General features: G+C 39.9%; 1 protein-coding gene across 3 annotated transcripts in view; it reads right to left on the reverse strand.

The window, feature by feature from the left end:
- Window positions 1-2,186: 2,186 nt before the first annotated feature.
- Window positions 2,187-25,899, reverse strand: part of cenpe (centromere protein E) — a 31,812-nt gene continuing 8,099 nt past the window's right edge. Inside the window, exons 18-58 of one of the 3 annotated variants that reach the window (XM_017458137.3) lie at window positions 25,581-25,769; window positions 25,391-25,465; window positions 25,207-25,275; window positions 24,667-24,798; window positions 24,410-24,587; window positions 24,160-24,314; window positions 21,511-21,804; window positions 21,141-21,362; window positions 20,189-20,341; window positions 19,688-19,894; window positions 19,388-19,477; window positions 19,245-19,313; window positions 18,408-18,701; window positions 18,076-18,294; window positions 17,904-17,984; window positions 16,539-16,616; window positions 16,288-16,449; window positions 15,824-16,048; window positions 15,504-15,710; window positions 15,177-15,377; window positions 14,708-14,929; window positions 13,626-13,847; window positions 13,104-13,226; window positions 12,918-13,007; window positions 12,625-12,708; window positions 12,372-12,479; window positions 11,050-11,262; window positions 10,770-10,925; window positions 10,576-10,656; window positions 9,720-9,815; window positions 9,345-9,533; window positions 8,570-8,785; window positions 8,163-8,372; window positions 7,842-8,045; window positions 6,839-6,985; window positions 6,515-6,627; window positions 5,620-5,717; window positions 5,424-5,535; window positions 5,066-5,328; window positions 4,929-4,967; window positions 2,187-2,606 (exon numbers count right to left, since the gene is read on the reverse strand). In XM_017458137.3, coding sequence (XP_017313626.1) covers window positions 2,482-2,606; window positions 4,929-4,967; window positions 5,066-5,328; window positions 5,424-5,535; window positions 5,620-5,717; window positions 6,515-6,627; window positions 6,839-6,985; window positions 7,842-8,045; window positions 8,163-8,372; window positions 8,570-8,785; window positions 9,345-9,533; window positions 9,720-9,815; window positions 10,576-10,656; window positions 10,770-10,925; window positions 11,050-11,262; window positions 12,372-12,479; window positions 12,625-12,708; window positions 12,918-13,007; window positions 13,104-13,226; window positions 13,626-13,847; window positions 14,708-14,929; window positions 15,177-15,377; window positions 15,504-15,710; window positions 15,824-16,048; window positions 16,288-16,449; window positions 16,539-16,616; window positions 17,904-17,984; window positions 18,076-18,294; window positions 18,408-18,701; window positions 19,245-19,313; window positions 19,388-19,477; window positions 19,688-19,894; window positions 20,189-20,341; window positions 21,141-21,362; window positions 21,511-21,804; window positions 24,160-24,314; window positions 24,410-24,587; window positions 24,667-24,798; window positions 25,207-25,275; window positions 25,391-25,465; window positions 25,581-25,769 — 6,411 coding nt within the window. In that variant the 3' untranslated portion in view covers window positions 2,187-2,481. The remainder of the gene's footprint in view (window positions 2,607-4,928; window positions 4,968-5,065; window positions 5,329-5,423; window positions 5,536-5,619; window positions 5,718-6,514; window positions 6,628-6,838; window positions 6,986-7,841; window positions 8,046-8,162; window positions 8,373-8,569; window positions 8,786-9,344; window positions 9,534-9,719; window positions 9,816-10,575; window positions 10,657-10,769; window positions 10,926-11,049; window positions 11,263-12,371; window positions 12,480-12,624; window positions 12,709-12,917; window positions 13,008-13,103; window positions 13,227-13,625; window positions 13,848-14,707; window positions 14,930-15,176; window positions 15,378-15,503; window positions 15,711-15,823; window positions 16,049-16,287; window positions 16,450-16,538; window positions 16,617-17,903; window positions 17,985-18,075; window positions 18,295-18,407; window positions 18,702-19,244; window positions 19,314-19,387; window positions 19,478-19,687; window positions 19,895-20,188; window positions 20,342-21,140; window positions 21,363-21,510; window positions 21,805-24,159; window positions 24,315-24,409; window positions 24,588-24,666; window positions 24,799-25,206; window positions 25,276-25,390; window positions 25,466-25,580; window positions 25,770-25,899) is intronic. The other 2 variants (XM_017458138.3, XM_017458139.3) reach the window with 2 other exon arrangements.

Here is a 25,899-nt window from a genome sequence, read left to right on the forward strand (position 1 = left end):
CACACACACACACATTATACACATATACACACACACACACATTATACACATATACACACACACACACATTATACACATATACACACACACACACATTATACACATATACACACACACACACATTATACACATATACACACACACACACATTATACACATATACACACACACACACATTATACACATATACACACACACACACATTATACACATATACACACACACATTATACACATATACACACACACACACATTATACACATATACACACACACACACATTATACACATATACACACACACACATTATACACATATACACACACACACACATTATACACATATACACACACACACACATTATACACATATACACACACACACACATTATACACATATACACACACACACACATTATACACATATACACACACACACACATTATACACATATACACACACACTATACACATATACACACACACTATACACATATACACACACACTATACACATATACACACACACACACACTATACACATATACACACACACACACACTATACACATATACACACACACACACATTATACACATATACACACACACATTACACACACATATACACACACACATATACACACACACATATACACACACACATATACACACACACATATACACACACACATATACACACACACATATACACACACACATATACACACACACATATACACACACACATATACACACACACATATACACACACACATATACACACACACATATACACACACACATATATACACACACATATATACACACACATATATACACACACATATATACACACACATATATACACACACATATATACACACACATATATACACACACATATATACACACACACATATACACACACACATATACACACACACATATACACACACACATATACACACACACATATATATATATATATATATATACACACACATATATATATATACACATATATATATATATAAAATATATACACACACACACACACACACACACACACACACACACACACACATATACATATATATACCCACTGAAAGATTCTGAGCTGGTCCTGAATGTTTTAGTTAAGGTTGGAGTTTAAAACCCAAAGGCAATGATGCTTTAATTTTAGGCATGGTGATGTTTTCATTATAGTCCATTATGAATGTGATTAAATTGAGGTGTGACTGGTGTAAATGACGAACAGGGCTAAGCCTCAGTGTTTCAAATAAAAAAATTAAAACAAAAAACAAACAAAATCCCCATCACTTCCTCCACATCAGATTATTTGCTGTTAACAAATGGAGATTTTGGATTTTTGCCAAACCAAGCGCAACAGCATCAGCAATTAATGTAAGGGTGGAAAACACTGGCATAAAGAGGCAGTAGTACAGGATTTTGGGGGGAATTGTTGAGGGCAATAATGCTTGATTTTGCTGTGGCATTTTCTAAAATTTGCACGTTTGTGCTGCTTTTTAAATTTTATTTATTTTTTTAAGGAAAACTACTTGAATTCTCAATTACACAGTTGTTTTTCCACATTGTCTTTCACAGTGATTTTCGTTGTTAAACGAGACCGTTTACTTTAATATTTTTCCATTTCTTACATATTACTGTCATCATTAAGCACCAAGACAAATTCCCAGTACATGTAAACCCACAGTACTTGGCAATAAAAGTGATTCTGATTAGCTGTACTGCAAATATGGAATAGTTTTTAAAAATTGCAAGCTCCTCAGAATATTGCAGAGTTTGCAAGATTTTGCATTACCTTCTGTGATCGCAAAATGCTGGAGGGACTGAAAAGAATTGAGGCTGGGGCTGATCTCTTTCTAGCCCAGACTGTAGATTCGTGCAGACAAGCAGAGGTGTGATGTGCTCACACGGAGTGAAACAACCCCTGGATTCGATCTCCATTTGGGTTGATCTTTTCCCCACCCATTTCACCAACACGTCATCAGCAGTGATCGAGAAGGTGCGTTTGTGAAACACAGTTGCAGGTGTAATGACCATGAACGAATGTAGATTATTTGGTCTATTGTCATTTCCGGCCCCGATCCGAATATGTTGTTTGGAGGAGAAACTAAAAGTAGATAGATTTAGCACAAAATCACGCAGAAGCACCGATGACAGCACTGTAAGTTTAGTGTTGTTTTATCTATCATGTTTGGTACTCGGATGAAACACCAAACCAAACAAAAGCTGATAGAAGAAGATTAAGATGATTACTGCATTAAAACACCTAATAAAATTGCATGTGTGTTTTTTTGTTAAATCTCTTTATTCTAGAAACTTGGGTGGTTGAACCTTCCCCACATATGCGACATAAAAATAACTTTAATGACAAACTATTAAAATGAATGATGGACAAAGCAAACATATAAAAAACAAACAAACAAACAAACAAACAAACAAACACAGATAAAACTGAAATCACTGTGTTGGACACGCATTGGCATCCAGATTTAGGTTGGTCTTCCTCGGTGAAGAGTTTGGAACACTCCACCAGCTGTCTGCGCTTGTGTCACTACAGCTGACCGCTGCGTTGGGGCCGGCGTCTGAGAAAATACAAACACGAGCAAATTTGTACAATTAAACAATAATAAAATATGGGCATAATGGAGAAAAACCTTGTAAATGACTTCATAAGTGCGTAATCAATTGGAGGTGTAGTTTGATTTAATGTCACAATGAATAATTTATGCAGAACCATAAACTATTTTATATTAAATGTCCAAGAAATAACTAAAAATAAATAAATAAATAAATAAATAAATCCCTAGAAACATCGCTACAAATTTGAAAGCTCCATGTTTTCCCACCATATCAAATAGGTAAAAGGTTAACCAGCTGCTAGCAAACTAGCACACACGTGTCATCAGGAGACATCAGCGAGAACATCACGCGAATTGAGACTGTTGAAACCTGAACCCCAGAAATTTAACAGCAACTTGTATTATAAATAAATAAATAAATAAATAAATGTATGTTATTTTGTTCATTTTGACATGACTAACATTAGGCAAATTTGCTAGTTAGCTACTACGACGTGACATTCTTATGGCTAAAAGTTTCTCTGAAAGATTAACTCCTCATTTAAAACCATCTTGGTGTTGTCCAGGGGAACTCTAAAGCCTGGGTTACTGTGAACTATATTTTGCTTTGTTAAAATTTGTGCAGTCTTAACATCGAAAAATTTCTGTTAAAGTATTTAGGAGCCAAAATACCCTCTTCAGTGTTCCAAGCTAAGATAATCTAAAATCCAGTATACAGTTTTTTTTATATTTATCTTGAATCTTTTCATACTGCTTACAATGTTTCACATCTCCTGTACAGGAGGTGCATCATTTTCCCTAAGGAGAGTCATCAAATGTGCGTTTTGATGATTGAGAGTGCTGACTAAACCCTACATTCACACTAGCAAGCGAGCCTTCATTTTTCTCTGTACAATACCAAGACTTGTCACTTGGTGACGACGCAAGAAACGTCTCAATTGAGAATTTCCAGACAAACTAGCTACGACGCGGCAAAGCCAACCGATCGGCATGGACCATTCCTATGATCCACGTGTTCCGATGGTTCATCGCTCAACTTTAGATCTTGCATACAAAAAAGTGTAGGAGAGAGTATCAGGAATCGTTCATGCAGCAATCTACTATGCATCAAGTTAGTTTGCTTTGCTAAACTGCTAAAATCAATAACGCTAGTACAAAGCCTAGAACATTATAGAAATGAAAAACACTGATGAGTGCATTATTGGACAATATTAGATATATATAACTACCATTTCTCATCATCTGAAGCCATCATCTGCATCATTCCTCAAGTTGAACTGATGAATTATTTCCTGTTAGCGAACGTAGCCGAGTTATACCCCTTTTCAGTGGGTTTTAATAATGTAGTTTGATTGTAAAGGTAATAGGTCTATTCAATTTAAGCTCAGTAACCAGTTAAAGCTAACTGTACCCACTATTTTAACCTAATTTATAGTTAAGGAGTTTACGTTGTACCTCGTAAAGTTATTCGTGTGTCCAGGATATCATGCAGGGTCCCTAGCAACCCCAGCAGCCCCTCTTCTCATTATATTATCATTTAACATAACTCGAATTTCAGATAAAAATGCACAAACGCAAAAACTGTATTTGAATGCGTAGCAAGCACTAGCACTGATTTTAATTAAAACATACTGTTGGAAAAAAAAAAAAAAACGACGCAAGATATTAACAACCAATTAACACAAATGCACAAGTGACCTTGAACTTGAGTAAAGTGTTCGGTAGAACAGTGTGATGTCGTGAATACGCTTGTTCTACGACGCACTAACACACAATCAATAAAGCATAAAGAATTCAAAATACTGTATTACTGTAGTGTCTCACTGTAATAATAATAATAATAATAATATTTCTGTAGATCAGGTTTTCATAAAGTTTTCATAAAATTTGGTTTCGTTTTCGCATGCTCATCAACGAAAATGATGTTGACTAATATTCAATGTAAAATGTACTGAAATGAATAAATGACATTATAGTGACTAAATTGAAAGGATATTTTTTCATCAGAAGACGAAAACTGTTTTTTTGACATTCCAATTACAAAGTCTGAATGGAACGTGCATTACTGAAAGGGTGTACTTGCATTACTATGAATTTTTATCGTTATACCAGCGGCATAAAATGGTCTTAAAATGACAATAATATCTTTAAAAATTAGCTATCGTGACAGGTCTAGTGGAGACTTAAAACCGTGGGAAAACTGTGCAACCATATGGCACTGCAGAACTTCATCTAAACTGTGGTGTAAGGCAGAACCAGACCAGTGCAAACCCCAAACGTGTCAGGAAATCACACCACAAACCCTCAACGTGTACAGTACATTACCCTCATCGCTTTCGGAGGGATCATCCATAGCTGGCTCAGCTAGCATACACGAGAAGAAACGCGCATCAAATGAAAGGTGACCAAACACAGTCGTTTTCACACCTACATGAGTAACGCTCACACAGCTGCGTGCGTACCTGGCATGGTTCCAAGGCTGGAGTTGTCAAAGAACTGCTTTGGGCACTTGAGTGACATTGTCTCTCTGCCAGAATGGACGTCAAAGAACTTGCTTTTCGGAGAGTCGAGGACCGCTTTCTTGGGCGAGTTCACTTCACATTCTGTTAACAGAGTTCGCTTGGTCGGTGTTCGTGGGGAATGAGGAGCTTCTTTCTTACTTTCCCTCAGCTTGTACGCTCTGTTTTTCCATTTACAGATCTCTTCTTGTTGTTTGTTCACCAGGCTGGAAATTAGACAGATCAAGTATTATTTTTAAAATGGGGTTTTCATGTCTTGGGATTAAATACTAGCTGAATTCATTAATAGCTAGCCATTCACCTTTCAAATTGTGCAGTCTTCTTCTCCAGCTCTTCAATCTTTTTATCTTTATGATAAGTAGAAGTTTTGGCCTGGGTGCCAGGTTTAGAAGGAGGTTCTTCACCATCCATAACTGTGGAGAAGGACAGAACAACGATTAGACACGTAGAGGCAGCTAAGTTTCATAATCTCTAAAGTTTCAGTGAACTCCGCTTACATGACTGCTCGTCTTGCAGGTGGCTTTTTCTGAGAGTCTCCTTCAGCTTGCGGATAACGTCTCCTCTGTGCTCCACCACTGACGTTAACTGTGCTATTCTAGAAAACATCAACATAAGATCAACTGGTTGTGCAGTTTAGTACAAAGATTACCCCATTGACACCAACATTACCCCAAGATTACCCCATTGACACCGATATTATCCCCAATATTACCCCACTGACACCAATATTGACCCCAAGGACACCAACATTACCCCAAGATTACCCCATTGACACCAATATTGACCCCAATGACACCAACATTGACCCCAAGATTACCCCATTGACACCGATATTATCCCCAATATTACCCCACTGACACCAATATTGACCCCAATGACACCAACATTACCCCAAGATTACCCCATTGACACCAATATTGATCCCAATGACACCAACATTGACCCCAAGATTACCCCATTGACACCGATATTATCCCCAATATTACCCCACTGACACCAACATTACCCCATTGACACCAACATTACCCCAAGATAACCCCATTGACCAATATTATCCCCAACATTACCCCATTGACACCAATATTATCCCATTGAGCCCAACATTACCCCATTGACCCCAATATTATCCCATTGAGCCCAACATTACCCCATTGACCCCAATATTATCCCCAATACTACCCCATTGAAGCCAACATTACCCCATTGACCCCAATATTATCCCCAATACTACCCCAGTGACACCAACATTACCCCAAGATTACCCCATTGACACCAACATTACCCCATTGACCCCAACATTACCCCATTGACCCCAACATTACCCCATTTATCCTTTTTACTACTTGTCAAATCAAACTCTTTACATTTCATGCAACAAGACAAATCTCGTACTCTTTTTCATGACTGGTCGTTACAGCGATGTGGTCAAACTCCATCTTCACCAGTTTATCCTTCATGGCCTCCATTTCAGCAGCACTAGGCGGCATCTTAACTTTCGCAAGAGCCTGGACAAGAACAGAGCAGTGGAACTGATAAAGCGGATCACTGTTCGGCTTTTTCGCACATGCTACACTGTAACCTTAAAAACTATTATGCAAACGTCCGAGCGAAGCATCTTATATACTGTGCTTTGGCCACATAACAGTTTATAAATGTTTCATATTTCGTAGACTTATTAGAGATCAGCACTCAATCCTGTCTCCGTTTCGAACCCACCTCAGACTCCTTCAGCTTCACTTGCAAGTTCTGGATGAGATCCTCTTTCTCCTTTAAAGCCGAGCTCAGCTCTTCAAGCTCGGTGGCATGTTTCTGGATGGAAATGTCGGTCTGGGCCTTCAACTCCGCCATTTTCTTTTGAAGCACCTGACAGACAATTAGATTTAAAATGAGTGCTACAAATATGTATGGAAATATTACTAAGACTCATTTTATAAGCAAGTCAAACGTAAGGTCTAAATTAATATGCGAATTCCAATAGGTTACAGTTTCTATTGTAAGAACTCATTCATTAAAAAAAACCCAAACACTTTCTCATGTTGCAGTTCCAGCGAGTGTTCTACTCTCCTTGTTTATTTAACGTTATAGAAGGAGTCTCCAGTGTCAGTGCTTTGTAATAGTCAGTTAATTTTTGCAGCATTGGAAAGTCTTCAGGACAGAGGACTTTGGGCTTTTCAATTATTTATTTATTTTTGACTCAACTTTAAGAGAGAAATCCTGTTCCTTACATAAAATGTCCATCATCATACACATTAAATATTCTACAAAACATATTCCGGGTGAATTAGCACAAAGAGGAGAAATCCAAGATGGCGCATTTTGCAGTCAACTATGAGCAACATCAACTCTTCCTGAATAACTCTGTGGACACCTGGCCATCACACCCATTTGTAATAGTTTAAAAAAAAACATGCCATTTCGGATCCCGTTCTCTGGTTAGAATAACCTCCACTCTTCTGGGAAGACTTTCCACTAGAGTTTTGAATGTGGCTGTGGGGTGGAGAGTCAGTGATCCAGTTGATACCAAAAGGTGGTTCAGTTGGGTTGAGGTCAAAGCTACACGCAGGCCAGTCGAGTTCTCAAACACCAACCTTGGCGAGCTCGCTTTGAGCATAGCGGCATTGTCAATGTCAGGTGTCCACAAACTTTTGGCTATAAAGCATACATTGAAAATGTGAAGTCGTAAACAGCTCAAAAACCTCATCTTGCTTAAAAATCATACCTCCAAGTGTTTTTGAGCCTGTTGTAATTGAAGGAAGAGGCGCTGCTTGTCCTGCAGTAGGTCCGCCTCAGTTTTGGGTTTCTCGCTGCTCTGAGACGGCAGCAGTGCCAGACTCTCGCTCCTCTCCTCCTTCAGCCTCTGAACGGACTCATCCTGCATGGGCTTCAGGACAGAAACTGCAGAGCCATATTTATCCAACATGCTCTACAAGATGGAAAGATTTGTAGTGAGCCCAAGCATACAACATGGCATTAAATGCTATTACTATTGTTAAATATCTTCTAGAAAATTTATGTAAAAATAAATAAAGTTAGGTCTTACTTGGTGGAAAACTCTCTGGCGATCTGTCAAAGCTGTGCGTCGAACAAGCTCTCGCTCGAAGAACTGAACTATAGCTGCTGTGTTGGCGGTTCCAGCCAGCACCCTACTACTCTCCTCGTTGGCACGGGTCCGTGCCTGAAGTTCTTCAGAGAGCGTGACTGCATGTTTAGCTACACCGTCTTCCAGGAAGTCCAGAATGCTGTTCACGTTCTATCAACAGAAAAGACTTTACTTAAATACTCTGAAGCAAATAATCCGACGCACACTACTGAAACAAGACTGGTGAGAAATTGTAATCAATGTCCTCTTGTCAATGTCCACTCCAGAATATCTACGAGACGTTTTTCAGTTCGGATTAGAAAGATTCTGCATTAAACATGAGAGCAGTCTGCCAGAGTTATACAGACCTGCAGATACTGCCTGCGTTTCTCCAACAGCTCCAACAGTCTCTGGTCCCAAATCTCCTGGAAGTCCCCAGGGAGCATCTGGAGGGACTGTGAAGGAGCCTGAGCTCGGCGAATAAGAACGTCATGCAGCCTTCTCTCCTCGAAGGAAGCCATGTCGCGGTTAATTTGTTTCACAAAGTGAGCCTTGTGCAGAGCTGCCAGTCTTTGCAAAGCCACCTTAAGAGAAAGATTGTTTAAATTTTTTTTTTCCTTCCTGAATTTGAATTGACCCAACAGTTTATAAAGATGACGATACAAAAAGAGTAACTACTGCACTGCAAGTTAGAAAATCTTAATGTTTCAAACTTCTACTTTTGTTTTTGCATCGTGAAATTAAAAAGGGCCAAGATTTTCTTCCCGATTCAGTCAGGATCGACATTTCCGCAAATGTTTAAAAGTGTTCAGTAACACACAGACCGAGGGTGAGAGAGAGAGAGAGAGGGTGAGCAAGCGAGAGAGAGAGGGAGTTAGAGAGAGAGCGAGAGGGGAAAGAGAAGAGAGAGCACGAGAGAGGTGGGGGAGAGAAGAGAATAGAAGAGGATAAGAGAAAAGAGAGGACAGAAGAGAGAGGAGAGAAGAGAAAAGAGAGAGTGAGAGAGCATGAGAGAGAGAGAGAGAGAGAGAGAGAGAGAGAGAGAGAGAGAGAGAGAGAGAGAGAGAGAGAGAGAGAGGAGAGAAGGAAAAGGAGAGGGGAAAAAAAAGAAAGAAAAAAAGAGAGGCACACAGAGACACTCACCTCGTTTTTCCTAAGCAGGTCATCAAGACGACTTGTTTCAGAAGTCAGACAGGCGAACACACTTCTCTGAGACACTGGAACGAACGGTAAAAGCTGACAAAACAAGGTATTTTCGTTCCTATTAACATCTGCAAGATGATCTCTGGGTTTTGGACGGTCAGTGATCGCCTGGAGCTTCAAGAAGGAAACCTAGATTTGGGGAAAATTTTAAAAACGTGTATTAGTTTAGAATCTAAAGCAATTAGAGTCCTGAAGGTTCAACTTCCTTTTCACTTATAGCACCAACACACTTACAAACCCTGGTAATAAGAGTTCCAGTACAAGAAACTGACACCGAGCAGAAATGGAACAGAACCTTGACCACAAAAAGCTTACCTTAAGCTTTTTGTTACAAGCTTCAATTTCAGACATCACCTTCAGCCTGCCTTCATTAGATGGTGCGTTAGTGTGTTCATTCACCTCATGAAGAGTCTATAAACACACACAAAACACATGAATAAATAAAAATTCAAAATAATAAACCACAATCAAAAAGGTCACAACATCCCATAGGCGTATTCAAAAATCGAGTCTATTTTAGTTTAAAACTTTTAATACTGTCAGACTGGATGTTCGTTCCCTATGAGCATTTTACACTCACACGTCTAGACACACTCATTCTTTATTTTCCACATTTTAGAATAGTAATAAAAATAAAGTCATCAATGGGAATTATGTTGCGATAAAAAAATCCAAAATAAATCAAAAATAATTTAATATTTTTTTATCATCTTCAGAGTCGATGCTCTTTTTGCCTAGAAATTCCAGAAATGTATTCTTGGCGTTTTCTCGACCGATTTTTGAGGAATTTCCCCGAGATGATTTTTAAACAGTATTAAAAGGAGTTCACACCTACACTGGACACTTATCGACTGCTATTCGGAATATTTCACTCCGAGTCGTCTGTATAAAAATGGATTTTTTTGTAAATAAAATGTTAGCTTTCTATAGAAAGTAATGAATATAAAACACACCACATGCTCCTAAGACTCTTTTATTAGTACCTCTAGCTCTCTGCATCAAAATATATCCAGACAGCTTTTCATTTCCATATTTTTTGTATTTCACAGACTAGGTACATATGACAAATACTTGAATAGTGAGTTCAGCATTCAGAGACCGGCATCCCATACTGTTAACTGGGTATTTGTATACTTGTCCAAATCCTAAATCCCCACATGACGATACTAACCTGGTTCAAAGAACTGACTTCAGATTCAAGCTGCATTTTCTCCTTTTCTAGTCCTTGTACTTTCTCCGTAATGTGCGTCAGCTGAAACACAATTTCTAATCTTTACTTCCTGCACTGTGTTGTGGGTCGGAGGATAAAATAATAATAAAAAAAAAAAAAACCACCCCTTAAATTAACAACCCAGTACATTTTACCTCCTGCATGTTTCCCTCCAGCTGCCTCCTGATTTGGTCTCGCTCTTCTCTGACCCCCTGGAGAACCTCCTGCAGCTGATCTGCATGTGTCTTTTCATTTAAGAGCTGCTCTTTTATGCTACAAAGACTTTCAAGCTCTTCCATCAGCTCGTGTTTCTACAAACGGATAAAACAAAACAAAACAAACAAACAAAAAAAAAAAACCAGTTTACAGAAAAAGGCGTAAACAAGTGGTCGACTCCAGTGAAAACCAAATCCGGATCCCAGCACATTTGCTTACCGCTTCTTCACTCTCCTGAAGATCACGCCTCAGGTTAGTTCCCTCTTCTCTGGCAGACTCGAGCATCTCTTGGAGTTTTGCTTTGTCTTCTTCAAGAGACGCAATGCGAGTCAGAAGATCCTGCACTTCGGTGTTAAGAGTCGGAGTTTCTGAGGTTTTCTTCGCCAAAAGCTGTTCTCTCAAATACAGAAGATCTGCATTCATCTGGCTCATCTAATGGGGAGAAAAAAAAAGCCACGTATAATAACGAAAGGATATGCGCCACTTCAAAATGTAGATTACAAAAGGACCCATTTATACTGTACACGGATTACATGCAATATACACACATGCAAGTAAGAACGCACGTGACTGTACATCAACGGGAAAAAAAATCCCATCACCTGTCCAGAGTGCAGCAAGCAGCTAATGTGAATCCTGCATGTTAGCAAGTCTTAAATGAAGTACTACAAAAATCAGGTAAAAAGTTAAAAAAAAAAGGCATTTAGGCGACATATGATTGGTGATTGGTGTGTGACAGATGATTGGCCTGGCGAGGAGCATACAGTTGATGGGATATTTCTCTGAATCGTCAGCTTGGGATGGTAATTCCAACCATCGATAAGGTAAAACATCGACAAAGAATAAATGAAGTATAAACTTTGCTAGGGAGTAATTCTTGTGGATGTGATAGCAGAGATAGCTTAGCAAAAAGATATAACTAATGTTATAATATAACTAAAGAAATTGCTAAACTAGCTAACTTGCATATGCATTCATGTACTGAATTAAGCTAGGTTAGCCAGTGAAGCTAGCTAATTCATGTTAGATAAAAGATACCTCGACTGAACTAACGTTAGAATATAGCCTGGCTTAGTAATTAAACAAAGTTAGGATGTGTTCATCTTTTTGAAAATGAAATCCGCTGGTCAAAGTGTTTAAAAAAAACTCGAAACAAAAACTATGTAAAACAGGTGCTGACTGCTTCAAAACACAAACGTTTATAAAATAAATAAATAAATAATAATAAAAAAGTAAAAAGGTGATGCATATTTTAATAAGCCCACACATATTTTCCTTAAATCTCGAACATGTTATTTGGTGAAATAAATACACTTTTGACTGCAAGTACAATAAGTGCTCCCAGATTTCCTTCACATACATGGTAAGGATAATGGTGAAAAATATTTTGAGAACTAGAACCAACTGAGTAATTCAAACGACCATGAGCCTGTTATTTAAGATGAATGAAGACCTCACACATTTCACTTTATTTAATCTGGGTTTCTGTGTGGTTCATCATCAGTAAAGCTCGGAAAGATCATTCTGCTGCATGGACATACCTGCTGAAGTAGGGAGTCTTTTTCAGCATTTTGGGCCACCGAGTCAGCATTCTGCTGCTGCTTCAGCTCCTCCCTCGTGGAACAGAGTAAGTTCTGATAAGCTTTTGACTGCATGAGAGGGAGAGAGAGAGAGAGAGAGATGTTAAGAGGAGAGAGAGAGAGAGAGAGATAGATCGATAGATAAAGAGCTCCCCCCCCCCATCCCAAGCATGAGGGTGTAAATTTGACGATCCAGTCCATTCAGTGCTCTCACCGTTTCAGCAGCCTCTTGAAGATCCTTTCTGAGTAACGTCCTCTCGTTCCTTAAATACTCAACTTCATCCTTAAGAGCCTGCATCTGTGGAATAACGCAAGAACATTGTAGGTGTTCAAAGCTATTGGTTTCAGTTCGTTCTCTTTGAAATGTTCAAGGACAGAAACAGATGTTTGCCTCACATACATTAACATTTACATTCCAATTACCAAAAAAAAACCAAAAAAAAAAAAAAAAACCAAAAAAAAAAAACCCCTGTTTTGATGATTAAAAGCATCAAAATATTGCATTACGATTTGATTGGCCTGTTGAAGCTCAGCTTTCCGGGTGGCTCTAGGACTCAGTGGCTTCTGCTGCTTCAACTCGCCTTGGACCTGGATGAGCTACACAGAGCAGGTTCATTAATGAACAGTCTGCTTCCTCTGCGGTCTCCTGTAATATTTCAGATTTTTTTTTTTTTTTAAACCAGACGGCCGTACCTCTCTCACTCCCTGCAGCAGCTCCTGGAGACTGTCTCCATCCTCGTTCAGGACAGTGCCGCACGATGCATCCTTTATCGGTAACTGCTCTCTCTCAGCCAGAAGTGCCTTCAACTGCTGTATCTTTCAGTGAAACGTTGAGAGAAAAACAAAAAACATACTCTAGTTACATAATAGTGCAAGAAAATCCTAGCAGACTGATCAAAGGGAGTAAAACTCGGAGCATTTTCCATTTGACTAATACAGGGGTGTCAAAGCTTATCCGCAAAGGATCTGTGTGGGTGCAGGTTTTCATCCCAACCAAGCCACACCCGAGTCTACCGAAAGCCACGCTTAACTGATTAAACAGATGGAACTGGGTGCGGCTCCTGCTGGATTGGAACGAAAACCTTCACCCACCACTAACCCTCGCCGGATAAGCTTGGACACTCCTGGACGAATAAAGAGTAGGACAGAGCAACCGTAGATGTCACTGATCCTCCCCAAACCTTTATTTTAAAATCCAACAGACTGATTCCTTACCATTTCATCCTTCTCATCCAGATCTGCCCTCAGCTGTTTCTTCTCCTCCCTCATACCATGCAGCACTTCTAGAAGTTGGTCTCTCTCTTCAGTTAGAGACACGATGGTTGCTTGACGTCTCTCCAGCTCCTCGACGGTCTCCAGGTTGCACTTAGCGTCGTCAGCCAGAAGCTGATCCTTCTCGTTACTAGCGCGCTGGAAATCCTCCTTCAGCTGCATCGCCTTGCAGAAGGGAAATTTTTTAAATAATAATAATAATAATAATAATAATAATAAAACATATAAATAAATAAATAAATAAATAGATAGATAAATAAATAAATATTTTTAAAAAGGTAATGTCAGTCTCTGCACCGCTCGCTTAGGGCGCTTGAAAATGCAGCGCTTCGAACACAAATCTCACTCGGGTCTGGACCAAAACGACTACGTCGGAGAAAATTTGAAGCAGCGTGGTCTCGGTCTGCTTTCAAGCGACGTGTAATGAGGTTTTTTTTTGTTGTTTTTTTTTTTACTGTAACGTGTTTCAAACTAGCTGCAGGATGTGAATCGGACACGCTACGTGTTACTGGTTGCAGAAGCATTCTTTAAACGAGACAGAAGGCACACAGTAAACGCGTACCGCTTATCCTACACGGGGTCACGAGGGAGGCTGGAGCCCTTCCTGGGGAACTTGGGGAAAACTCTAAATAACCCACAATAAAATCGATTATTACCACACATGGTGATTAGTGTGCATGAACGATTTTTTAAAGTCATGTTCAATTCCCTTAATCTGTATTAATGCACTGAAGTAGCTTCTAATGCATTATTACGTTTTAGCCTAGCCAATTAGGTTTCCAGGCAACCAAAACATGGGACTGTGCTAGCTGATACCTTATGCGATTTGTCTCATTATGATTATTATTTAGTGCCAGCACTGTGTTCTCCATGCTTGCTTATTTCCAACAGCCCCGCTTCTTTCGCATGTCTCCCTCAGCACGTGTTTAAATTTTCTGACCCGTATGAAATTCCAGCAGCATGAAATTAAATTTCAGTATGAAACGTTGACACGTAGAGTAAAAGAAAAAGCTCCCCCCCCTTACCACTTCATCCTTCTCTTCAAGATCTTTCTGCAGCTGAATCTTCTCGTCCCTCAGGCCCTGCAGCAGTTCCAGAAGCTGGTCTCTCTCCTGAGTCACGAAGGCGATATCTGACCGAACCTGTTCCATCTCAGCCACGTGAGAAAGACTCTGCTGGGTCGACTCTGATAGAAGGTGCTCTCTCTCTGCACTCATAGACTGAAGCTCCTGTCTTAACTGCATGACCTGTGGGGGGGAAATAAACAAATATTAAACAGACATGGAGTAGGATTGTTATCTTATCTTATCTTATCTATCTATCTATATATACACACACATATACATACATACATACATACATACACACATACATATACACACACACACGTACACAAACCCCTCCTTTCGGACTCCCCTAAATCACACTACGGCACGCTCCTGTTCTTCACACAGGCTCTTTTCATTTTCACTACCAGCTTGTGCGAGTCCCTACCGTTTCGTTGGTCTCCACAAGTTCAGTCTTCAGCCGGTTATTCTCCTCTCTCGTCTGGTCTCTCTCTTCAGTCAGAGACGCGATACGGACCTGATGCCTCTCCGACTCGGCTTTGCTATCCAGCTCGTCTTTAGATTTCTCAGCCAACAAGTTGTCCTTTTCGGCCGTAGCAGATCGGAGCTCGTCCGTCAACTGAGTCAGCTGCAACACACACATTCACAATCACATTAAAGTTCAAGACACGACTTCTTTCTCTCTTTATGTTTACTAAGAGATTCCTACTACTTGAACAGAAAAAAAAAAAAATTAAGGCAAGATTAGGATTACCATCCGATTCTTGTCCTCCAGCTCACTGCTCATCTGGTTCTTCTCCTCTCTCAGGCCCTGCAGGATCTCCAGCAGTTGGTCTCTTTCTTCACTGAGAGCGGATACACTCGCCTGAATCGTCTCCAGTGCAGCGTCCACCGCAGAGTCTTTAGTCGCAGCGTCTCTGTCTGCAGTAGTGACCTCGCGCTCCTCTCTCAGCTGTATAATCTGAGAAGACGTCAACATTAGCGTTTCGCTTACATTCTTGAAAGTTTTCCAATAAATAAATAAATAAATAAATAAAAATAAAAATAATAATAATAATAATGAGTAATTCTGACCATGTCTTCCTCTTCCTTCTCTTCTAGGATACTCTTTATCTGGCTCTTTTCTTCCCTCAGGCCCTGCAATACATCCAGAAGTTGGTCTCGCTCCTCGGTGAGTGCGCTGATGGTTGCTCGCGCTCTCTCCAGCTCTTCAGCATTACGATCACCGTGTGCGGTCTCGATAAGAAGACGCTGCTTTTCGTCACAAACTGCTCGGAGTTCTTCGTTCAGATGGTTGATCTGGGTTTAGTTGTAGAAATAATATACAGGGGGAAATAAATAAATAAATAAATAAATAAATAAATAAATAAATATGCATCGCTCAAGAAACCCATCCAACATATGTGAAATGAGTACAGAGAAAGACCAGGGAATACACAAAACCCATTAAGCATAAGAGCAGCCATTTTTCTGTGTTCATTTATTTTATTTTAAGACTAAACTGATGAACGGCTTTCAAGGACATGACGTGTAAATACCTGAGTTTTCAGATCCTCTACAAGTGTGCTCTTCTCACTGCTGTCTGTCTGGGACAGTTTGGACTCTAGCTGAATCTTCTGCACTTCCAACTCGCGCACGTTCCTCTCAAGCTCCTTTATATTCGCGAGTGCCGACCTCAATTCTGCTTGGGTCTCGATCATCTGCGAAGAAGTAAAATAAGTCGTATCAATATTTGTCGGATCGTTCGGTCCGGGAACAGTAACGCCTCGGCCAGAGAGCCACGTTTTACCGTTTCCACATTCTCCTGAGCATCCGTCTTCAGCTGGTGATTTTCCTCGGTCAGTTCTGCGAGCTGCTCTTGTAGCTTCTGTAGCAAAAGGTAAATGTACAAAAATGTACATTTAAGAAGTAGAGGTCGACCAGATTTTACTGATAACTAAGGTGGGCGGTACCTGACGATAACCGATTAATGATACTGAATGAGATCATAACACTAAAAGCAAAATAGTGCTGGAATTTATTACAAATAAACAGTACTGACTGTAGCATGACAGTGTACAGTCAGTGTACAGACAGTGTTTCCGTATTTCTTAAATGAAATACGGAAAGACTAATGATAACGAGTCTTTATTGGTCACATATACATTATAGCACAGTGAAATTGTTTTCTTCGCATACCCCAGCCTGGGAGGAAGCTGGGGCCAGAGCGCAGGGTCAACCATGATACGGTGCTCCTGGAGCAGTTGAGGGTTAAGGGCCTTGCTCAAGTGCCCAACAGTGAATACGATATACGTCCAAACTGAACCAAAAAGTACCACTCCAAATAGCAAATAAAAATAGACGTCCAAAATGGATTTAAAAACAAAAACAAAAAAAAACAAACAACCCACTTCAAATATCAACAAAATTCGTCAGTGACCATTTTTATTTCTCCTCTAGAGTCCACTCTCATACTGCATGATGACAGCAGACACGACCAGGGAAAACGATCGACGTGGATTCTTGGCGATAACCGATAGTTCCAGTACCAAGTTATCGGTGCAGGTTAATCAGCAAAACCGATCAATCTAAACAAAGATGTAATACTTTATACCATTATCTGTCCAAATACTCAATTCTAATGTGCGCAAGATGTGCGTTACAACCGTATACACCACAGGCAGATCCAGTCATTTCAATCACTGTTCTAAATTAGCACGCTGCCTATAAAACAACTGTAACCATAGTAACACAGTTAAACTCACAGCTTCATTATTAGTAGAGACGTGGCGCAGACGCAGGAAATTCGGACATGCACAAAATCTCACGTGCGCTTTCTCTCTCTGATAACTGTTTACATTTATTTGAATTAATTATAGTAATCTTATCATGCTACTTTATCTCTGTATGATTTAGAGCGGGCGGAATTCCAGATCTAACTATCTGCATATAAAATAAACACACACAAAATATATATATTTATGCTGCAAACATTAATGACGGCTTTAACTCGTCAATGCTGGCAAGTGATCATGGTATAAGCGGGATTAATCCACGGCTAGGTGTACGTTACACATTTTAACACGCTCCCCCTCCACGTCTTGCATTAAAACCGTGTAACACACGTAGCCGTGGATTATCCCTTACGTATACGATACAAAAATGTCACGCTCACTTGTTGAAGCTCATCTTGCATACATGTGGCTTCTTGTTGTGAACTGATCTCACTCTGTGCTGGCTTCTGCACCTGCACGAGCTGAAGAAAACTTCAAATCAGATCCACCATCCACAGAGACATTACAGTCATCATCATCATCATCATCATCATCATCATCTCATGGTGTTACCAGGTCATTGCTCTCTTCCAGATCTCTCTTCAACTGGCTGTGTTCTTCTCGCAGACCCTGAAGGATCTCCTGAAGCTGGTTTCGCTCCTCTGTCAGAGTCGCAAGTGTGGCACGAAGGTTCTCGAACTCTTCTCGATCACAAGCTCCCTCAGTCTTCTCACACAGAAGCTGATCTCTTTCACAACGAACAGACTGGATTTCTTCACCCAACTGCTCAGTCTGTATAGGAGGTACATAAACACTAAATAGACATTCCCAAAATACAAACAAAACAAAAAAAACCCCAACAAAAGTAAATAACTAATTTCTTTGACTGGGACACTTAAACTCACTTTTCGGTTGGCTTCTTCCAAAGACGTGAGCATTCTGCCATTTTCAACAGTAAAGTGCTCCAGGTCTGCCCGAGCCTTCATGAGCTGCTCAGTGGTCTCCATGAGCTGCTGGCTGGTTTCAGCTTCCTTCAGCTGTGAATCAATCATCTGACTCTCCATCCTGTGAAGTTCCTCTCGGGCCGTTTCCATTTCTTCCTTAAGTCTTAGATGTTCTTCATTCAAGGTGGACTGAGCAACAAGCAGATTGCTCTTCTCATCTTGCACAGCCCTGAGAGTTCCTGAGAGCTCACCAACCTGAGAATAAAAACGTGCTTTCCATAAAAATGTTTTAAACCCTTCCAAAAAACACCCCACACCATCTTTAAGCTCAATACATCACAGCATACTCAGTAAATTTAGTTGGGCTTTGCCAAAATACAAGTACCAACTAAACATTGGAGCATTACAACAAAGTATGTAACTGAAAAGGTACAAAAAAAAAAAAACAACAAAAAAAAACCCAAAGGATCTGTCCAATCTCCTGCTAGAATGGTGCTACAAAAGAAGCAACACGTAAACATCCCCATTACGTTCACATTTATATTACGATGCGATAACACTTCCCTAATGGGTGTTTATTTTTTTTTTTTTTTAAGCACAGGCCTGACCTCTTCATTCTTTCACAAAGACCTTCACATTCCTAAATGATCTCACGACCACCGTGGAAAGTCTAGAAAAGGCGTTTACGCCGCCTGCTGTTTTTAATCCAACGTTAATCAAAAGTTCAAAACTTAAAACTGCACACAAACGGCATTTATCTATACAGTTTAAAATCCCTAAGCTTGATGGAGTCCCTACCTTGTCAGGCATGTCCTGGAGTTCTGTCCTAAGCCAGGAATTCTGCTGAGACAACTCTTCATCCTGCATCTACACATCAATAGAATATTGTAGAATGCTAGAGAGGAAAAATTTTTCCCATCCCAAACCAATCCCACCAATACCTGTTGTAGCTGAACTTCCTTCTCGTCATTACTAACGCAGTTTGAGTCAGAAAACTTCTTCTCGCTCGACTGAGACTGGAAGCAGATAATCTGAAAAACAATCATGTTAAAAACAAAATAACGGCATTAATCCTGGGCACGTTTTGAAATATGCCTCACTGAGCTCGATGCTTGGCTTGTGCCTTGAATTGAAAAAGAAGTGCTGTTGAACTAGTCTTCATATTCAAAACTGGCTCCAGCTGAAGAACCCATAATCCTGTAGAACACGCCTTAATTCACACACATTTCCTCCCTTCTCACCAGCTCATCCTTTTCCTCCAGTTCTCTCTTTAGCTGGCTTTTCTCTTCTCTCAGTCCCTGCAGTATCTCTTGAAGCTGGTCTCTCTCTTCAGTCAGAGAGCTGATACTGGTCTGCATCCTTTCCAACTCGGACTCGAGGGCTTTCTCGGACTCGATCTTGTCCCTTTCTGAACATGCAGACTGCAGATCCTCTTTCAGCTGCTTCACCTGGAAACCAAACAGTTCTGGTTAGGTTGGGATTATTTAGAAACCTGGGATTATTTACACACACCGATTCCCATGTTAATACCAGTTATTAATTATGATTGCAGTTATTCGTTGTGAAGCAGCCTGAGAAAAGGCTTCATGTGGCAAAATGGGGTGACATTTTATACTATATAGAGTGCTGAAAACTAAAAGGTTCAGAAACAGAAATATCAAAACGCATATTTTTGACAATCGGTATCTGACCTGATAAGGTGAACCACCTGGACCGTATGATATTCGATATTTTAAAAGTACCTGAATTTGCAGATCCTCGACGAGACTGTCCTCGGGTGGATCCGACAGTCTGGACTCCAGCTGAGCCTTTTCCGCTTCCAACTGAAGTATTTTGTCCTGTTGCACTTGCGACGTCTGGAGAGCCGCTCTCAGTTCTTCTTGATTTTTTATCATCTAAAATTTCAGACCAATTATTTTATAATAAGTTAGGAACGGCAATGACAGCACACGTCTAAAAAAAAAAAAAAGTACAAATTTTAATGCTTTTGAAACAAGCCTAATTTTGTTAAAAAAAAAAGAAAAAAAAAAAAAGTTTACATGCCTCCAAGGTCAAATTTTAAACTGCAGCATTAACCCAGTGTCACAACGACTCGTTCAATGATCCGTTCTAAAGGATTTATTCTAAACCCCTCCTCTCAGAGTGCATACTCTGCTCTGATTGGTCTACTGCTGCCAGTGTGTGTCAGGAAAAGGAAACGCCCACTACCATAACGAGTTTCAGCTGTGCCTGTTCACGAGCAGCGGATGAAGACCAGAGCGGGTCTTTTGTTACCAAATTATGTAGGTTAGTGCAGGAAGTGAGTCTGGAACTACGTAGGTTAGTACAGGAAGTACGTCTGGAATTACTAACGACTCGTTTCAGCTGTTCAGAATCGGTTTCTTCTTTTGGGAGTCAATGACTGTCATGCGCTTTGATTTTTGCAGACGTTTTTACACTCAAACAGCTCTAGAACACTGCATGAAATGTAATATTTGAAAAAACAAACAAACAAAAAAACCATAATAGGTGCACTTTAAGCATCATTAAAATAAAATAAATGAGACATTTTCATATTTACCATCATATTCCACCAATTCATTCAGCATGCACATGGATAGCAAGTCATGGTATACGTTTTTGGGCAACTTGTAAACATGTTACAAGACACCGATAAGCAGAGATTTCAAAAGCAGCATTTATATTTAATCATACCAGCTCCACATTTTCCTCCAGGTCTCTCTTCAGTTGATCTCTCTCTTCTGTAATAGCTTGCAGCTCTACTTGGAGGTTCTGAACATTCTCGGCTTGCTCAGAGACTTTGCTGTGAATCGTTTCCTGAAGCTGGTTCCTCTCTGCAGTTGTGGCAGTCAACTCTAACAGATGCCTCTCTCTTTCACAGCGAAGAGACTCCAGTTCCTCACCCAACTGTACGGACTATGGAAAGAGCAAAAACAAAACAAAAACACCACAACTGGTTATGAAACGATGAACATCGAAGAAGTCAAACTTCAGGGACTTTAAATTAAAATGCACACAGGAGCAAGCAAAAAAAAAAAAAAAAAAAAAAAGGGTGTAAACCAACCTTCTGCTTAGCTTCCTCCAAGGCACTGAGGAGACTCCCGTTTTCCTCCAAGAGGTGTTCCAGATCTGTTCGGACCTTTGTAAGCTGCTCTGTGGTCTCTGTGTGCTGTTGGCTTAGCTGAACTTCCTTGAGTTCTGCATCAGCCAAATCCTTCTGCATGCTCTCGAGTTCCTCCTGGACCTTTACAGCATCTCCTTTCAGTCTCTCGTTGTCCTCATTGGACACGGCCTGAGCAGAGAGAAGACTGTCCCTCTCCTCTTTAACAGAGTCAAGTTCACCTGTGAGCTCACACACCTGAGAACAGATCATGCACAAACCATGGAGTAAAACAAAACACTGGACTTAGTGTGTCCTACTTTCATCTTATTATAAAAAAACAAACAAACAAACAAACAAAAAAAACAGTTCCACTTGTATCACAAGGTAGCGTGAGATTTCATAGAGTTCTGAGATCTCAATACTGTAAAAAAAAAAAAAAAAAAAAAAAAAAAAAAGTAAAAATATTAATAAATAAATAAATAAATAAATAAATAAATAAATAGATCTGGTAAACCACCACCACCATCATCATCATCATCATCATCATATTGGAGTATAGTGATGGTTCGTTTAGCTCCTACTCCAGAAAGCCACATGTTTTGATAACTTAAACCTAATATCACAATGAAATGAAAGGAAAGGAATTTAACCTTAAGAATATATTTTCGGATTTTTATTTTCAAAACCCCACAGGTCAATTAATGGCATGCCTGTGAAATTCTTATGAACAAAATATAACTGAAGCATGTTGCAATTTCTATTTTATTCAAAGTGTACCTGACAGATAGCGATTTGCAAAGGATGGCGTTATTTTTGGCTCTCCAAGTCTCAAATTAGACACCATATCGATATCAAACTATTTGGAAAGCGTGCCGAAAGAAAAACTTGCATCTAACCACAAATGCAAGAGTTTATAGTTTCCTAGATGCTTTCACTGGAACAGGGTTGTATGGTTTGCTTGGCAAGTTCCAGGTTTTAAATGAAAATCTGCCTGCCAATAATTTTTGCTGAAAAAAGGTGCCAATAATTTTAAAGCTGCATATATGCATCCTAAAATATAGTTAAAATTATACACCATCACAGTGTTCCTATACAGTTCCCTCCACTAATATTCACACCCTTGGTAAATATGAGCAAAGAAGGCCGTGAAAAATTGTCTTTATTGTTTAACCTTTTGTTAAAAAGGAAATTAATAATAATAAAGAAAAAAACTAAACAAACAAAAATACTTTGCTCTCATGGATATCAAACATTTGCAAACAGGTTTACACACACACACACACACACACACACACACAAATATATAAATAAATAAATAAATATATATATATATATATAGGTGTGCAATTATTGGCATCCCTAAGAATTCATATGAGAAATATATTTGAAGTACATTCCCATTGATTTTTTAAATTTATTTTAGTACACCTGGGTGACTAGGAACAGGAAATTGTTCAACCATGACTTCCTGTTTCACAGGGGTATAAATATGAAGCAACACACAGGCCAAATTCCCTCAGTCATTCATAACAATGGGTAACACCAAGGAATATAGCTGTGATGTGCAGCAAAAGGTTGTTGAGCTTCACAAAATGGGGCGTGTCTATAAGAAAATAACACAAGCATTGAAAACGCCCATTTCACCATCAGGGCAATAATTAAGACGTTCCAGTCAACTGGAAATGTTATGAATCGACCTGGAATTGGACGTGTGTCTATATCGTCTCAACGCACTGTGAAGAGGACGGTTCGAGTGGACAAAAAATCTCCAAGTATCACAGCTGGAGATCTGCAGAAGTTAGTTGTGTCTTGGGGTCAGAAAGTCTCCAAAACTACAATCTGAAGTCACCTACATCACCACAAGCTGTTTGGAAGAGTTTCAAGAAAAAAGCCTCCACTCTCATCCAAAAACAAACTCGAGCGTCTTCAGTGTGCAGACACTACTGGAACTTCAAATGGGATCGGGTTCTACGGTCAGATGAAACCAAAATAGAGCTTTTTGGTAATAAACACCTTTTAATGAAATCCTGACTGTCTCTGCCAGAAAGCTTAAAATGGGGCGTGATTGGATCTTCCAGCAGGACAATGATCCAAAACATACATCAAAATCAACACAAAAATGATTTACTGACCACAAAATCAAGCTCCTGCTATGAACATCCCAGTCCCCTGACCTGAAACCCACAGAAAACCTGTGGGGTGAACTGAAGAGGAGAGTCCACCAGTGTGGACCTCGAAATGTGAAGGATCTGGAGAGATTCTGTATGGAGGAACGCTCTCAGATCCCTCGCCATGTATTCTCCAACCTCATCAGGCGTTATAGGAGAAGACTCAGAGCTGTTATCTCGGTAAAGGGGAGGTTGCACAAAGTATTGACTAAAAGGGTGCCAGTAATTGTTGCACACCTATATTTAACAAATATTCTTTTTGATAAACCTGTGTTTGTTTGCAATTGTTTTATATCCATGAGAGCAGAGTATTTGTGTCAGTCTTTTAAACAAGAGATCAAAAGGTTCACCAATAAAGACAACTTTTCACAGCCTTCTTTGCTCATATTTACGAAGGATGCCAATATTTCTGGAGGGCACTGTATATTGGTAAAGTTCTTACCTGTCTCAGCAAATCATCCACTTTAGCTGGAAGAGCTTGTAGAGACTTTAACTCCTCCATTTTGCTTTGAAGCGCTCCTTCACTCTCCTGGCTTTTCTCAAGCTCCTTCTTTAATTCAGCAACCGTTTTCCCCAAGGTCACGTTATCCAGTACGTCTAAACATGACATTAAATAAAGAAATGTTTCAATCCATCACAGATTATTTTAATGTACACAGAAATACTAAAATAAACAAACAAAAAACACCCACTTTTAGGAACTTTTCCATCCAGAAGAGCAGTGAGCTTGGTATTCTCATCAAACGCCCCAAGCAGCTCTTTTTGGAGGTCAGTCTGCATTTTCCTGAAACGGGATTTCTCGTGCTCGAGTTGGCTCTGCAGGGATTTGACCTCGTTCTCCATTTGGTTGTAGTTAACAGTCAGAGTCGCCTAGTGTAGGAAATGTCACCGTGTCAATCGTCACTTAAGCAAAGAAAAGATTTTTTCCTGAAAGGTAGTGGATACTCACATCTCGCTCTTTGAGGGAGAGGTTCTCGCTACGCAGGAAAGCCCACTCCTTTTTGGTTTCCAAACTGAGCCCCTCTGCATCGTCTAAGGAGCGACGCAGCTGCGTTACCTCCTGAACGAGGTCCTTACCATTCTGTACAAGAACCACAAAGAAAATCCGACATTACAACACTTAAGACTCATTCGACTTGAACTCTTAACTCAATACGTCTCACCTACAACTAATGGGGGGGCGGGCGGAGCAGACGCTTTTCTGTCTCAGAATTCCTACGTGGAAATCAGCATGGCCGCTCACAGAATGAACAGTAAATAAAGAAGTATTTCATATCTTTAAATAAGTTATACTATACATACTAGTATGAATACGGATCAGTCCATGCCCCGCCCCCTTCCACTTTGTAGCTTGAACACACACACGGTCTAATTTCCGAATCCTGACTTCCCAGATCCGAATTAAGTGGAACGCAGCATTAAGACATCTTCCCATGAACTCACTAATGATCAGATCCTACACATGCATTAGCTTTCGAGGTCTACGTACCAAACTCTGCAGGTCCACCACCAAGTCGTTCTTCTTTTTCAGCTCCGTTGACATCACCTCCAGATCAGACTATAAAAAGCCAAGTAATAGAAAGAAAAAAAAAACAAAACAAAAAGTTGTTCTACTCCACCGTGTAAAAGTATCATGCTAAAGTGACATGTACAGTACGACTGCGTATTCAGACCTTCAGCTTTTGGACCAGATCTTCTGCGTCCGTGGAAGCCCTTTTCAATGCTGAAATTTCCGTCTCTAACTCTCGCTAAAAAAACAAAAACAAACAGCACTGGGTTTAGCGGATTCATTCAATTGATCGTTTACACAAAAAGCATTCTTGCAAATATTTATTAATTGTAAATGTCTGAGCCCCCAAAGACCTCGTAGTCTTTCCTGCTCTCATCCTCAAGTTTCTCAAACTCCTCCGCGTCTTTCCGTTCTTCGATGTCTCTCAGGAGAGTCTCCTTGTCTTTCATCAGCACCTCGTTGTCTTGCTTTAGTCTCGCCATGTCCTGAGTCAAGAGATCAAGGCTTTGCTTCAGCATGTCCCGTTCTGCAGCAATTACTTCCTGTTTAATAATAATAAAAATAAATAAATAAGTAAATGAAAGTGTCATGCAACGCGAGTCTCAAAGAGAGGAAAGCAGTTAGTTGAATGATTGGACTTAAATGCACTAAAAGCAGCTACACTGTAATTTA

Source organism: Ictalurus punctatus, chromosome 26, assembly GCF_001660625.3.
Source record: "Ictalurus punctatus breed USDA103 chromosome 26, Coco_2.0, whole genome shotgun sequence".
NCBI classification, from domain to species: Eukaryota; Metazoa; Chordata; class Actinopteri; order Siluriformes; family Ictaluridae; genus Ictalurus; species Ictalurus punctatus.